This window comes from Chinchilla lanigera, unplaced genomic scaffold, assembly GCF_000276665.1.
Source record: "Chinchilla lanigera isolate Chin_1 unplaced genomic scaffold, ChiLan1.0 scaffold00028, whole genome shotgun sequence".
Classification (NCBI taxonomy): domain Eukaryota; kingdom Metazoa; phylum Chordata; class Mammalia; order Rodentia; family Chinchillidae; genus Chinchilla; species Chinchilla lanigera.
In genome coordinates, this window is record NW_004955429.1 from 10,962,657 (window position 1) to 10,977,828 (window position 15,172).

General features: G+C 38.3%; 1 protein-coding gene across 1 annotated transcript in view; it reads left to right on the forward strand.

Moving 5' to 3' along the window:
- Cubn (cubilin (intrinsic factor-cobalamin receptor)) overlaps positions 1–15,172 on the forward strand; it is a 248,624-nt gene that overhangs the window by 172,983 nt on the left and 60,469 nt on the right. Inside the window, exons 46-54 of the mRNA XM_005386965.1 lie at positions 1,237–1,446; positions 2,085–2,225; positions 2,844–3,025; positions 6,019–6,190; positions 7,229–7,435; positions 9,774–9,923; positions 11,784–11,905; positions 12,423–12,648; positions 14,382–14,569. Coding sequence (XP_005387022.1) covers positions 1,237–1,446; positions 2,085–2,225; positions 2,844–3,025; positions 6,019–6,190; positions 7,229–7,435; positions 9,774–9,923; positions 11,784–11,905; positions 12,423–12,648; positions 14,382–14,569 — 1,598 coding nt within the window. The remainder of the gene's footprint in view (positions 1–1,236; positions 1,447–2,084; positions 2,226–2,843; positions 3,026–6,018; positions 6,191–7,228; positions 7,436–9,773; positions 9,924–11,783; positions 11,906–12,422; positions 12,649–14,381; positions 14,570–15,172) is intronic.

Sequence of the window (15,172 nt, forward strand, 5' to 3'; positions counted from 1 at the left end):
GCAAGCGCAAGGTCTTGAGTTTAATTCCTGGTACAAAAAAAAAAAAAAAAAGGACATTTATTTTAATTACAGAAATAAGTGAAAGGCAAAACTGTTTAAAGCCATAGTCATTTATGCATTCTAATTTTTTCTTTTCCTTTCCTTTTAAAACACTATTTTTACTAAATTTGAATATTTTATGTATTTTCCTGGCATTGTTAAAAATATGCCTAGCTACACAAATTCTTACTTTTTCTTTTAACATGCAATATGCATTTTACTTTAAGTAATAAAGTTAATTCATATTACAAACAACCATATTTAATACAGAGATTTTGAACTCATCAATAATAGAGTGGAGATTATTTTTCCTCTAAGTCTTCAATGCCAAATCAATCACCATACAAAAAGCAAATATTACTTTAATGTTTTGATTTTCTTATTTTAAAAATGAAAAATAAATATGAGTATTGAAAATTCCCTCCAGTGTGGTTACAGTGGAATTCGATTTAGTATCTTGCGAGTCTGGATATGATCTAAACAAGTATGTAATTGAGCAAAATGTCAGAAAGCCTAGTTGTAATAACATTTAAGCTATACCATTCGTCATGTTCTATCCTGAGTCAATTGCATATAATTCAATTTGGTTATCACATCCAACTAATAAGAAATAATTGGAGGGTAATTTTCCAGACCCTGAGAAACCTGTCACTGTAATACAATATTTATTTGATAGCTAAACTACACATGGCAGGCATCACTAATCTACTTTCAGTTGAGTTTGGACAATCTTTAGAATCATCAACCCAGGAGCCCATGTCAATCTATCAGATGGTTCTTGAAAAGAAATACGCTTGCCACTAATAGCTCTCATATAGTAATCCAAGAGAATTAGTGTGACATTACAGAATATACCATTCGTAACTCATTTTCTCTTTCCCATTATTGACTGGACTTGTATTATTTCTCTTTTTATCAACAGTATACTTAAAATAATAAGGAAAGCTCTTGCCAAACATATTCAGAATTATTAAAACTTCAATTCATATTCTCATGGGGCTGGGGATTTAGCTCAGTGGCACAGCACTTGCCTGGCAAGTGCAAGGTCGTGAGTTCGATTCCTGGTACCAGAAAAAACAAAAACAAAAACAAAAACAAAAACAATTCATATTCTCATGGCACTCGGAAGTTTTCAAATATTCGGGTTTAATCAGAGAAAAGTCTGCAGTAGAACATTGCCCTTTTTGTGTTTTGCAGCCCGGTGTGGAGGAACGGTAACAGGACAAAACGGTGTCATTGAGAGCACTGGCTACCCCACACTTCCATATCCAAATAACTTATTTTGTCAGTGGCGGTTCGAGGGCCTCGCAGGACATTATCTCACCATCCATTTTGAAGCCTTTAACCTTCAGAATTCCTCCAGCTGTGAAAAAGACTTTGTGGAGATCTGGGAAAACCATACCGCTGGTCAGTGAAAAGTATCTGCTCTCTACTGGGGTTTTCATGTTCTCGTGTAGTTATTCAGCATCTGGAGTTTCTCTATCTCCAAGAAAGCCAAGAGTATATCTACTGTCTGTTGAGAAGCTTAGATCCACCAGCTCTGGCCAGGGCCATCAGTTCTCTCCCTGGATGCTGCCGCTTTGCAAGGGATGCCCCAGGTCCCAGGTGTTGTCTGTAGCTCTTCCAGAAGATCACACTGGAGAGCACTGCACTGGCAGGGCATCCTCCTCCTGTTGAGACCCCTCGGTGCCCCATGCAGTTATTGGGGAGGGGGTGTCTGATTGATAGGGAGAGGAAAGGATGCCGCATGTCCTTAGTAATAGGAGAGCCACACTTGTCACTCGATTGACTGGCCCACTCCTTTAACCAACTAAGCAGGTCTTTCTCATTGTGCTGAGACGCTCTTCTTCTAATTGGTTGCATTTTTAAAAGCACATCTTCATATATTTGAATATGTTGACTTTTACCCCTGACCTTTTGCTTTTCTTGACAGAGGTTATCATTTCTTCTCAGGCGGGGTTTTTGTCTTTTATTATTTTCTTTGTGAGTGCACAACACCTTAAGTAGAGAATCAATGACCTGAATATATCCTTTGATCCTCACAGGACATCTTTTGGGTAGATACTGTGGAAACGCTATCCCTGAAAGCATAGACACCTCTGGCAATGCTGCCTCTGTCAGGTTTGTCACGGATGACTCAGTTACTGCCCCGGGGTTCAGGCTTCGGTTTGAATCCAGCTTGGCAGGTGAGTCTAAAAAACCCCATTATTGATCGCCAAGACGCTATGCTGGGGAGTGAGGTTACAACAGTTTGGAAACCGAAATGCCACCCTGTCTTCTTGGCCCTTGGGGTTAATGGAGAAGTGGCCATTCATCACCAGTCATACCAATGAAGGAAAAATTCCCACTGTGATAAGCGCTACCAAAGAAAGAGATGCAGTGAGAGATGAGAGATGAGGATTACATTCTGATATCCATCTTAAGAGAACTGGTCTCTTAGTCCTCAGGTTACTCCAGAATTCATATTCCCAAATCCCCTGACAAGCTCAGGTGAGGTAAAGACCTTGTCTGCAAAACCTAAATAATCACTTTAGCTTTCTTAAATTCACTGTTTAATAGCCTTTCACTTATCTTGGGCCTTGATGAGAATTAAAACACTGCCCAATGAATTATTGTCCAAGAAAGCAAAGATTAAATATTAACAGAGATAAGCAGTAAATAGAAATGGTTTCTAAAAGTGTTCACAAGCATATAGTGATAAATAAGGGCAATATTTTCATCTAGAGGGAGAATTAAATATTAATTTCCTTATGAGAGGAACCATTTTATTGACTGGAACTTTTCTTGTTCTTTCCCCGCCTCAGAGTGTGGGGGCGATCTACAGGGCTCCACTGGAACATTTACTTCTCCCAACTACCCGAGCCCAAATCCTCACAGCCGGCTTTGCGAGTGGAGAATCACCGTGCAGGAGGGCAGGCGGATCACTCTGACTTTCAACAGCCTGAGGCTGGGAGCTCATCCGTCCTGCAGCAATGAGCATGTGATTGTAAGTGTTCTGTGCAGGCAGGGTTACTCCAGGTAAACCCCATGAGGGCAAGCATTTATTTTACTCACGATTGATTCTGAGTGCCAGCACATTCTGACTTTATAACACTATGTATTTCCTGGCTTTGTAACACTACGCATTTCCTTTGCTTTGTTAATTTCTTCTTTTTGCAGAGCAGAGTCACCTGTAACTCCCAAGAGAAATGAGTATGAGTGGTAGGTTTTTTTGAGAATCTATGCATCTGAAACTATCCCATTTCACCAGCATTATTGAATGTATATATTCTACAATTATATATACTCATACATGTGAATATGTTAATCATAATTTTGAAGTTTTATGTCACTTTTGAGGTGATCCTTTTCCTTTAAATTCCTATCTGCCATTAACTTCTATTTGCTTCTACCTTTTATAGTAGACATTTCTCTAGACTCTGGTAATTACTGACTGTTCATTCAGGTTTAAGCATAAAATATGAAAAATTGGAAGCACTGTATTCATAGCTGGAGCTGTTAACTTGGGCTTCATAAGAGGTGCTGGAGGGCAGGACTTAGCTTTTTAATTAGGGACACATATGAATCTCATGTCTTCTGGTCTTTTCTCTTAGGTAAAATTATAACAAAGAAGCATTCTTGGAAATAATTTCTCTCTGAATATTTAGTATGATGTCCATTTTTCTTTTCTTTAAAATATTTGTATATATTCTGTGTTTGTTTTTTTTTTCCTCTGCCCTCTGCTCCGGATGAGGGTATGTGGATTGCCTTTTGCCCATCTTCTGTTTACTTCAACACTTACCATAAAAGATGAAAAGAGAGAAGGAAGGAAAGAAGGAAGGAAGGACGGAAGGAAGGAGGGAAGGAAGGAGGGAAGGAAGGAGGGAAGGAAGGAAAGGAAGGAAGGAAGGGAAGGAGGGAAGGAAGGGAAGGAGGGAAAGAAGGAAAGAAGGAAGGAGGGAAGGAAGGAAGGAAGGAAGGAAGGAAGGAAGGACAGAAGGACAGAAGGAAGGAGGAAAGGAAGGAAGGAAGGAAGGGAAGGGGGAAGGAAAGAAGGAAGGCAGGAGGGCGGGAGGGCAGGAGGGCAGGAGGGAAGGAAGGAAGGAAGGAAGGAAGGAAGGAAGGAAGGAAGGAAGGAAGGGAAGGAGGAAAGAATGAAGGGAGGAAGGAAGGAAGCAAGCCTTTTTAAAGATCTGCAGGTAGAGCGGGGCTACTTGCCTAGTACCAAACCCAGGTGGAGTGAACATATCTTCCAAAATCAAGATGCCTATTTGACTCTGTTCAGACAGAGAGAGCAAAAAGCTATTCCACCTAGGGTGTAGTACCATGAGACATGTGTTAAATATCATTCGTGTTCATAGCAAATTTTATAACCTATCCTGAAACTCTTGTGTCTACTTCTATGCTGTTATCTTCTGGGAGTTGTAGTTTCTGAGCACAAGAGGGATTAGAGAACCAGAATGGAAATAGCACTCTGGTTGCTTCTAAAGGCAGCTGTGCATGTGATCAATGGATGACTGTGCGAGCTTCAGTCATTGTGATTCTGCTGCAAGGCCAGCACAGTCAGGGGTGGAGGCCACTGCTCATGGTTTCCAACTTACCTCGTTAGCCTCCGGTTGGTACAATCCCCTTTCATTCTGAGTATGTGTTGCCCACTCCTGTTTTCAGTGAGATTGAAATGTTTATGATTTTTATTTCTTTATACTTTGTTTTATGGGTTTGAAATCAGGATTGGAAGCCCACGTCAAATATTCCTAGTTCTTTAAACATCTACAAATTGCAAATTTCCCATTACTCTAGTGTCTTGATCTGGAAAAATGGGTATTAGTATATGCACAAGATGGTGTTGTGCTGATTGACCAAGATAGTCTGACAGGGTAATTAACAGACTATGGCCTTGTGTTTGCTCAACAAATAAGAGAAAATTTTAAAGCAGAAGCCCCCAGAGAGCTAAGTTTAATAGTCACTTACAGTAATCCTTTGTAATACAATTCTTCTTCCTTCTGCAGAGCTTTTAGTGCCATAGTCTGAGTCATTATTTCTAATTTTGAGCCAATTAAATCCTTTCTAAAAACAGGAATATCAACCACTCAATCAGTGAATTATTCTTTAATTATTTCTTCTGGATCTTTTTTGAACTCTGAAAAGCAGTCATCCTAAAATATTCACTTGGTTTTATACAGCAGCAAAAAAATGCTTTGCAAATTATCATAACTATGTAAGCAACTAGAGTTATTGTTTAATATTGTGGAGTCAGTACTACTCTGCCCCATCTTTTTAAAAGTCAAATGAGTAAGAAAATTGAATCTTTAGGATCCATAACTAATTAAGAAAGAACCATTATGTTTATATTGAGATTGATTTTTAAATTACTGCTCAAGGCATTTTAAAATATTTGAGCTATTACATATATTAAACCATTAGAGATTAACATTTATGCCTTTCCCCCTAAATATCAAAGGTCCTGGCACAGGGAGTGGGGTGCACACCTGTAATCCCAGCACTCAGGAGGCTGAGGCAGGAGGATCGTTGTGAGTTCGAAGCCAGCCTGGGCTACAAAGTGAGCTCAAGGCCAGCCTGAACTGCATAGCGAGACCCTGTCTCAAAAAAAACCAAAAAAACCCACAAAAGTCCTAGTGCATTATTAAAAAGAACTGTCCCTCAGTGAGCTCTGTGAACTATGGCAGAAGCATCTCTCACACTGACTTCACATTTTGGTCGTGGTCCCCACTTGCAAGTGTACAGCAGTCTTTCACCTGTCACCACATGGTGGGAAGGTATTACTGCAATACTTCACTTCAATAAAATGAACCTAAGGCCACAGCATATGTCCAGGATAATGGGCTGGCTTATGATACTAGGATGGGTGCCTGCATTGTTAATTAATTTCCGCCCAGGTTTCTCTCAGGTGGAAGTCAGTCTGGGCTGGGAATATCATCTTCTAGGAAATGTTCTGTAAGATGCACTCCATATCTAAAGGTTAAACTATTTTTCCAACAGATATTCAATGGCATTAGAACTAACTCTCCTCAATTCGAGAAACTGTGTAGCAGTGTAAATGGAAGCAATGCAATACGATCTTCAGGAAACACAATGAAAATTGTGTTTTTCACAGATGGATCTCGGCCGTATGGAGGCTTCAATGCTTCCTACACATCCAGTGAAGATGCAGGTAATGTGAGATGCTGTGAAAACACCTCCTTTAAATCAGTTACAGTCCAGATGCCCCACAGATACCACTAACAGCAGCAGAGCCTTCTATTTTCTCCTCTGTGATTACTAAAATTATGCCTAGCATCCTCAGCATAAAACAAACATACACATTCAAAAAGAAAATCCAGTTCAAACCAAAAAGCTTTTTGATTTCAGAAACAATGGTACAATTGTAAATTATAAACTTTTAACAAATGCTATTAATTGGGCATTTAGCAGAATTCCATTGCCATGAGGATTTGATTCAGATCCACAGTCCTTGGTCAGTTCTTCTGTGTTGAAGATACCATCTACCTTTTAGAAAGCAACTTTGTCCCAAGGCCACTTTGTACTATGTCTTAGTCACCCACCCATATACACGTTTCCAGTGAGAGTGAATGGAGGGCTCTGCATTTGATAAAGAATATTCATAATGAAGCAAGATGTAGCCTCTGTGTATAAATATTTTCTGCCCTTTCGATTGGTGCTATTGTGTAAGGGTTTTAAAATTTAGAAGGAATGGCAATGAATTTTCAAAAAACTTCTTTATTTCACTGAGGTATTCATTGCCATGAGACATTCATTGCCATGTAAAACTTGCAAATTCATTGGCACCCCCGTGTTATACTTTGGCCCAATTAGTTTCCTGGATCAAGTAGAGAATTGCTAAGCAGAAGCCACTGGGACCTACCACCAATATATATAGGCGCTCCTCTAAATCCAGTATTACGGAACAATAAGTACAAATTTAATGGTCCTGATCATCAGCCAAGTCTGCGCCATCTACTCTTAAGCCAATACAGAAATAAATAAACTTTATTTTTGCCTAACTCTCTTACATCAGCTCACAGAGATTTCTTTACATGTCTTTTATCAACAGCCCTGACTGCATCCAGAAAGACAAATCACAACAGCAATAGTGCTGTTGTTATTTTAATTTCTTTTCCTGGATTATTGGCGTCTTCTGTTACAGCATGAGTTTTACTATTAAGTTCTCTGTTGCCATTTGTTTTCTTAGTGTGTGGTGGGTCTCTTGCAAATGACCACAATGGAAACTTTACTTCTCCTGGCTATAATGGAGTCAATAATTACTCAAGAAACCTGAACTGTGAATGGACTCTCAGCAATCCAAATGAGGGAAATTCATCTATTTATATTAATTTTGTGGATTTTGCTCTTGAAAGTCATCAAGACTGTCAATCTGATGTCCTTGAGTTTCGAGCAGGTGAGTTCTTTCAAAGAACATGTTCTCTCATTTACTTACAGGATATTTCTTATGTTTGCTGTGATTGCTAACTTTGATTGTCAGCTCGGTTGGCTTGAGTGACGACTTGGGGATTAGCAAAGCACACTTTTCAGTGTTTCTGGATGTATCATGGAGGTGTGGCCTTGGAGACTATATCTAGTTCCTGGCCCCTTCCTCTCTGGCTCTCTTTCTAGTCTCAGCTTCCCAGCGCCATGAAGTGAGCATCTTTGCTCCATTATCCCTCGCTATTGCTTCTTGAAACTTTTCCAAACTCCTCCTGCAAGTCAGCACCAAAAGGTTTCTAAACCACTTGGTCAGGTAGGAGCTTGGAAAAGTTTCAAGAACCAATCTAGAGAAAGCTATGGGTGCTGTAAATGAAGATTGATGGATGATTCTAGTCAGAAAAGACCAGAATTCTGATACAAATAGGGAGAATAAAGACCAGGTTCATGAGGCTTTAGCTGGGAGTGAGGGTTGTGGTAGCAATTGGCCTAGAGGCCATTTGTGCTACTTTTTGGCAAAGAATTTGGCTACATTTTGTCCATAGCCCACAATGTTATATGAAGCTGTTTAAAGACAGTAGAGTGATTGATCTGGTAGAGGAATTTTCAAGTCAGCCCATTGTCCGGTGTATGGCATGGGAATTACTGTCTTTAGCCAGATTTGTAGTGAGAATCAGGAACAAAAAGCAGAACAGAAAGATTTGAAAAACTTGGAGTTTGGCCAGAAAAGAAGAACATGTAATTTTGGGGCTAAGGGAGGGTGGCTTCTGAGGTCATCAGTAGCAGTAGAAAGAAAGCAGGGACTTTGAACTGAGACAAGAAGAGAGATGCCTTAATAGCATCTCAGGAACCGGCAAGACTCCACCCATCACAGACTCAAGGGTACAGAAGTATAAACCTTTCATTTGTAAAAAGAGCCCCTGGGTCCTCTACACGAGAAGGACCTCCTTGTGAATTAGTTCCTAGGGTTTATTTCACCATATTCAACCATCTAGCAACTATAGCCTTTGTCCAAGGGCTTTGTCTAAAACAAAGCTCTCCTCCTTTAAGGTGCAAGTATCCGGTAGTGTGTTCCAGCAATCAAAGCTGGCTAATATACTTGGAGACCACAAAGAATCAAAGGAATTAGTGGCCGCCACATAGGCACACAAGACCCAAAGGGAATGCTGAAACAAAGCCTTACTTACTTTTGTGTCCAGCTGAGTTAAAAAGTACACTGCAAGCATCAGTAAGGTGGATCTGTGTTTGCAGCTAGACCTATGTCAGGGTTGTTTCCTAACAAATATATGTGTAAGTAAATAGAAGAGGAAAATAATATTGTGGACAGTCTGTGCTGTCAAAGATTTCCTGAACTCTTCTTTATCCAAAAATTTAGAGAAAAGAAAACTGGAAGGAGCAAAAGTTAGTTCGTTGGCGGGGATGTTCTTAGACAATTATAGAGATCAGTGGTAGGAGAATGTGAGACAGCCTATGTTCACAAACCAGGGACTTCAAGGGAGAATCATCCTAACACTCTGAGGGTGAGGAGTCTAGAAGGTCTTAGGAGGGAAATGAAATTTGTAGTTTAATGATGTTCTCTATGAAAAGCTGATAAACCTTCACCTCTTCTACCTGATTCAAAGCTACTGGCCTATAGAATCAAGCAAAATAGCCGTATATAAAGTTTCACTTAGTCGAATGTCATTTTCTCTTTATTCTTTCAGATTTAGCAACTGTTAAAATGCTGTATTTCAATGATTTATGAGATCAGCGATGTTCATCTGACAGAATAAATAGCAGATAGATGTGAGCTATCTAGGTGCTCTATAAATGTTAATCAAATTTCTGTGAAAAGTAATCTTCATAAAATACATTCAGCTCAAATGTGACAGTTCTTGGCCTGAGTACTGAATATTTTCTCCATTTTTGCTGACTGAATACACTGAGGAAATCCTTAAGAGATGAGACAATTACCACCTTTATCCGGAGGATATAGTTTGTCACCATTGGTATTGCATTTATTACTCACTAAAAAAGGTATAACGCAAAGGATTTCTTAAATTAGTTGTATCTCTGTTTAGCTATACTGAAGCAATTATGAAAACACAAACCAGAAGGAATTAACAACACACATAGTAGAGATGTGTCTATAACAAAACATCCTAGGTTTTTTGTTTGTTTTGGTTTTTGGTTTACTCCATCAGAGGAACTCTCTCTTTTGCAGTTAACAAAAACAGAGAAACTTTGTGACTTTGTACAATTTTTTTGTTATTTTTTATTAAATGTATTTTTCAAAAACTATATAAATAATAGTACGTGGTGTATTATTTTATCAGGTGATTCTGAAGGGCCCCTATTAGGGAGATTTTGTGGCCCTACACAACCTACAGTGCCACTGGTAATACCTTATCCTCAGGTGTGGATACACTTTGTCACGAATGAACATGAAGAACGTACAGGATTCCGGGCAGAGTATTTCTTTACAGGTAAGACTACGATTCAAATCTCACTCCCTGGAAATAATATCATAGTTAAACTTTTTATAGTCTTTTCCATAAAAAATATCGTGGATAGTTTGTGAGATTTGTTTTTTTGTTTGTTTGGGTTTTTTTGGTTATTTTCCGGTACCGGGAATCAAACTCATGACCTTGCACTTGCCAGGCAGGTTCTGTGCCGCTGAGCTAAATCCCCAGCCCCTGTGAGATTTGTTTCTAAGTAGTAATTAGTTTTTTGAGTTATGTCAATGAAATTTTTCCAAGTTACATTTAAACAATTCATGGTTGATAGCTAGGAATTTTATAATTTTTATATATTCTTATTTTACAGGTCTTGTTATGCTCTTGCTGGTTTTAATACTTTGTCATTAGTTCTTTGTTTTTGTTTTTCAATGTAAACAATCATATCTCTTACAAATGAAAGTTCTTTTATTTTCAGCCCTTAAATACTTCATTTCTCTTCCTTGCCTTATTTCACTGACTGTGCTGCTATTATAATATTAAACAAGAAAGATGATGATCTTAATGTGAATATCTGTGGCATTTTATTGTAAAACATGTTGCTTGCTCTTAGATTTCAAATAGCTTTTTTTTCAGATTAGTGAAAGACCTTTTAATTTTTAATGACAAAATTTAAAAAATAGGATTAGTTGTAAGATTTATCAAATATTTTTATCCGTCTGGTGAGATGATCCTATTTTTCTCTTCGTATTTGAGAAATATTTTTCTCTTATTAAGCAATTCTTACACTGCCAGAATAAGCTGCACTTGGTGATGATGTATATTTTACTCTATGACTGCACATTATTTGCTGATGTTTCATATTGCTTTTACATCTGTGACATTCAGAGTTTGTAACCCAAGATGTGTAGCACTACTCCTTGCTGATTCTCCTGGCTATTAGGGATTTTTCCAGTTCCTTTCAACTAATAAGGCTGTCCTTTTAGATTCTTAGCTTTATGTTAAGCCTCTGTTCCAACCTTTCCTTTTCTGGAAATCCAGGGTCATATCCTCTCTGCCTGCCTGATCACCAGAACCTCAGGCCCCAGCCCCTGGGTACTCATCTTGGTTCTTTACCTTCCCAGACTGCCACATTTTCTGTTTGAGATTGTCCTTCCAAAATTTAGCATTTACTGCTGGTAGATTTTTGGAGAGCCCCTTTTTTCCACTGAGTTTAACTGTGAATCAAAATACATTTTGTTAAAAAAAAAAAAAAAGTTTTGTTTATAGTTTTACCCAACATCTCTTTGTGTTATAACCAAATGGCTGGTTGAGGGAGGGAGGATTTCTTTTTTTTTTACTTAATCATCTTTCCAATTTAGTTTTGTCAGATTGAAAGAAAAGAGTTAGGCTTCAAGAAGCAATGCTATATGTTTTGCGCATGAGATCATCCTAGCTTTATCAATATATCACCTTTTCAACTTATCATGCTCATGTATAGTTTGATTCTTGAGTATGTGCTTATTATCAGATAACAGAATGTTTAATTATGGGACTGATCATTTCTTCAAGCTTGTCTATATTTTCACTGGCCCACTTTTCTTTCAAGAAAGGCAGTATTACTTACTTTGTCTCTAGTGCATTTACTGTAAGTTATACAATATGTGTAATTATTTATAATATAGATTATCTTCCTCCCCCTTTGTCCTTAACTTGAAGTTGTATTCATTTTGTGATTCTGTTCAGTTAACATTGTCTGAGAATCTTTTGTTTATATTATTACACCTCATTTTGCTTTCATTTTATTCATCCATTGTATTTTATCATAAAGTATGATGACTATGAATACAACTATGTCTTTGTGGGGGTTTTCCTTCTATCTTACTTAGAGAGTTACAATTCTGGTTTCAGATTGTGGTGGAATACAAACAGGAGAGGCTGGAGTGATAACCAGCCCTAACTTCCCTGGCCCTTACACCAGATTAACCCACTGCTCATGGCTGTTGGAAGCTCCAGTAGGACACACCATCACTGTGAGTTCTTAAGAGTGGGTAAAATACTTCCATGATTGTCACGGAACTAGAATCTGCTGAGTAAGCAAGTGATTGGAGAGGCTTGGATTCTGCAATCTGATCATTGTTTCCCCCTAAACTTCTCTCACTAGGTATCTCACTTGATATCCTCAAGTCCATGATTACTGAAAAATGCTATATTTCTCACGCTGAGGAGAACTTGTACATAGAAGATAAATCCATGTCTAGGAGAGAAGTGTTCTCTTGTTCTTGATCTTAGTTACATTCTAGACCACGAGAATTCTGGAGTCCCCTGAATGATGCCCCTCCCTGGAGAAAAAGCCCCTCTCTAGATATTTGAGAGAGAGAGCTCAGTAGGAAAAAGAGTCAAGAGGAGAGAAGGATTAAAGAAGAGATAGGAACACAAAGTTATATGAAGAAACATAAAATAAAAATATTTGTAAGGTTTTATCTCCCTCAAGGTAGATAAACTCACTGACAGCTCAGAGGGCCTTAGTATTTCTCTTTTCTTCCACAGCTTGCATTTACTTACTTTAACATTGAAAGGCATGCATCCTGCATCTGGGACTCGGTCACTGTCAGGAATGGTGGCTCCCCTGAATCACCCATTATAGGACGATACTGTGGAATTTCAAACCCCAGGACAATACAGTCTGGTTCCAACCAGCTCACGGTGATTTTTAACTCAGACCAGTCATTTGAACATGGCGGATTTTATGCTACATGGAGCACTCAAACTTTAGGTAAATAAAACCTTCTCTGCACTTGTACTTTTTTCAATGAGATAGTTTCTTATCTAATTTAAAATATAATTCCTTGGATTATGAACTCCAGCAGACACAAAACTGTAGATGCTCAAATTCCTTATATAAAATGGCTTAGTATTTGCATATAACCTATATGCATTCTCCCTTCTGTATTAGATCATATCTAGGTTATTTAGAACACCTAGTACCATGTTGATGCTACGTAAAAAGTTATACTGTATCGTTTAGTGAATAAAAGCAAGGAGAAACATTCTATTCCTCTTCAGTGCATATGGAATTTTTAAAATATCTGCGATCTGCTATTGATTGAATCTCTCGATACAGATGCTGATACGGAAGGCTAACCATAAACACATTTTCCACCTGCTCTGTTGGATTTAATGCTCTGAACGCATCATTTCATGTAGCAACTGTAGAAAGATAACACAGTAGCAGTATTTATCTCTTGTGTTTTGCATGGACAGAAACTGAGGATTAAGTGGATTGGTAATTTACCTAAAATATATAGTTGATAACTGGTAATCAGGATTTGAATAAAAGGCAGGTGAGCACAGAAACTTTGATCTTAGCAGTGCATGATACAGACTCCATGGAGAAAAAAGCACGGAGCAACCAGGGAATCTCAAGTAATAGGTACAGGTGTTGGAATTGCAAGACATTTCAAATATTCAGAGTTTAGAGTCAGAATGCTTAGAGCAGCAAAGGCAGGAAAATAAGTGGTCTGTGTCGTGAAGAGTTGTAGTTTATATATTATCCCTCCAACAGGGAGAGCTGTTGAAAAGTTTGTGATTTACAACAAATACTGTAGCATATGAGTGCTGAGTCAAAATATAGCAGATTTGAGTAGCTTTGTGCCTATAAAACGTAAACCTTTTGAAAATTCTCAAATGATAAGAGCTTTATCAATTACTTTATTTAGGATTTCAGTAAATCCTAAATACCACACTGGACAGTTCTTTCCCATAGAGTAAAAGTTATTACGGAGGTCTTTATAAAATTAGTTCAATCTTTGCTTAACCCACTGGCTACTGTTGAAGTTATACATGAGTTTTAAATGAACAAATAGTATTCAGGAAGGTAATATAAAAGCAAAAGAGGCAGGGAGTTCCCCTTAATTTATCTTCATTTTGTGTTGAGTTCATATTTTCTTTGTCATTTTTAGAGTATGACAATAATTCTAGATTTTTCTTTCTCTCAATCCCTGTTATTTATTTTCCATCCATGATTCATCCATCAATTGATTTCAATATGGATGACTAGGATCACTTAATGGGAGAAACTTTCCTCAATTCAAAATTACTTTTGCTAGTCCAGTATGTTAGAGTAAAATTATAAATGAATATAGAGTCATATTCTCATGTGTCTGTGGTAATAAAATACCGAGCTCACATTGCCTTGCTATACATACTACACAACCTCAAGGGAAGGAAGAAGTATTGCTAGTGTTTGAAGACAGTGCAGAGGTCTGTCCGCTTTGGTGAGGAATTCAGTGTAGGTGTCACAAAGCAGGAACAGCTGAAGTTTCCTCTGGATTCAATGCCCTTTATGTTTATTGAGAGTTCTTGCTGTGAACCTACCCCAACGATGAGTCATGTATAAGGAATGACAAACTTAGAGCTCACATTTAGCAATGTTTCTCTCTAGCAGTCTCAAATTTCCAGAATTGTTTTCCTTGCAGAGTGATGATTTTCTCCATGAAAAATTTTCAGGTTGCGGTGGAATATTTCATTCAGAAAATGGTACAATCAGATCGCCTCACTGGCCACAGAATTTCCCTCAAAACAGCAGATGCTCCTGGACAGTCGTAACTCACCAAAGCAAACACTTGGAGCTCAGCTTTGACAGCAACTTCCGGATCCCCAGTGACAATGGACAGTGTCAGAGCAGCTTTGTGAAGGTCAGTGCGCTTATTTATTTAACTGGAGCCAAACCAGTTTTGCAAACATAAACATTTAGACTACAAATGACGCAGTCATTTCTCAACATATGAAAAAGACAACTTTGCTGCTCACATTTCTTGGATGTAATAATGAGAAGTCTTAGCAGATAGAAGTTAAAATGTGAAGCACAATGCATACGTTTTACTGCAGTTTTTCATTTGCTAATATCTAGAAATGGCAACTCAGCTGAGTAGACTGCTCTCTGGCCCTATCAAATTCTCATGAGCGTTAATGGTTCGTTCTCCCTCTGAAAACTAAAGAGAGAAGGCTTTTTGCCTTCTTCCTGTTTCTTTCTTTCCTTCTTTTCTAATAGATTCTAAGGTCTTAACAATCCAAGGTACAACCACACGCAAGCTTCATTTTGTTTTTTGTTTTTGCAAAGTTTTATTAAAGGTGGGAAAAGAAACAGGCTCTGCAGACCGAGTCTGAGCCAAGTAAAAAGAAGTACACCCTAGAGTGTGAGGGCGGGCCACCATGCAAGAGAACACAGTGGCCTCACAGGCTACCTTTAGTGTGCGCTGTAAAAAGTACAGAAAATTGGAGAAGTAGCTAATGCAGTG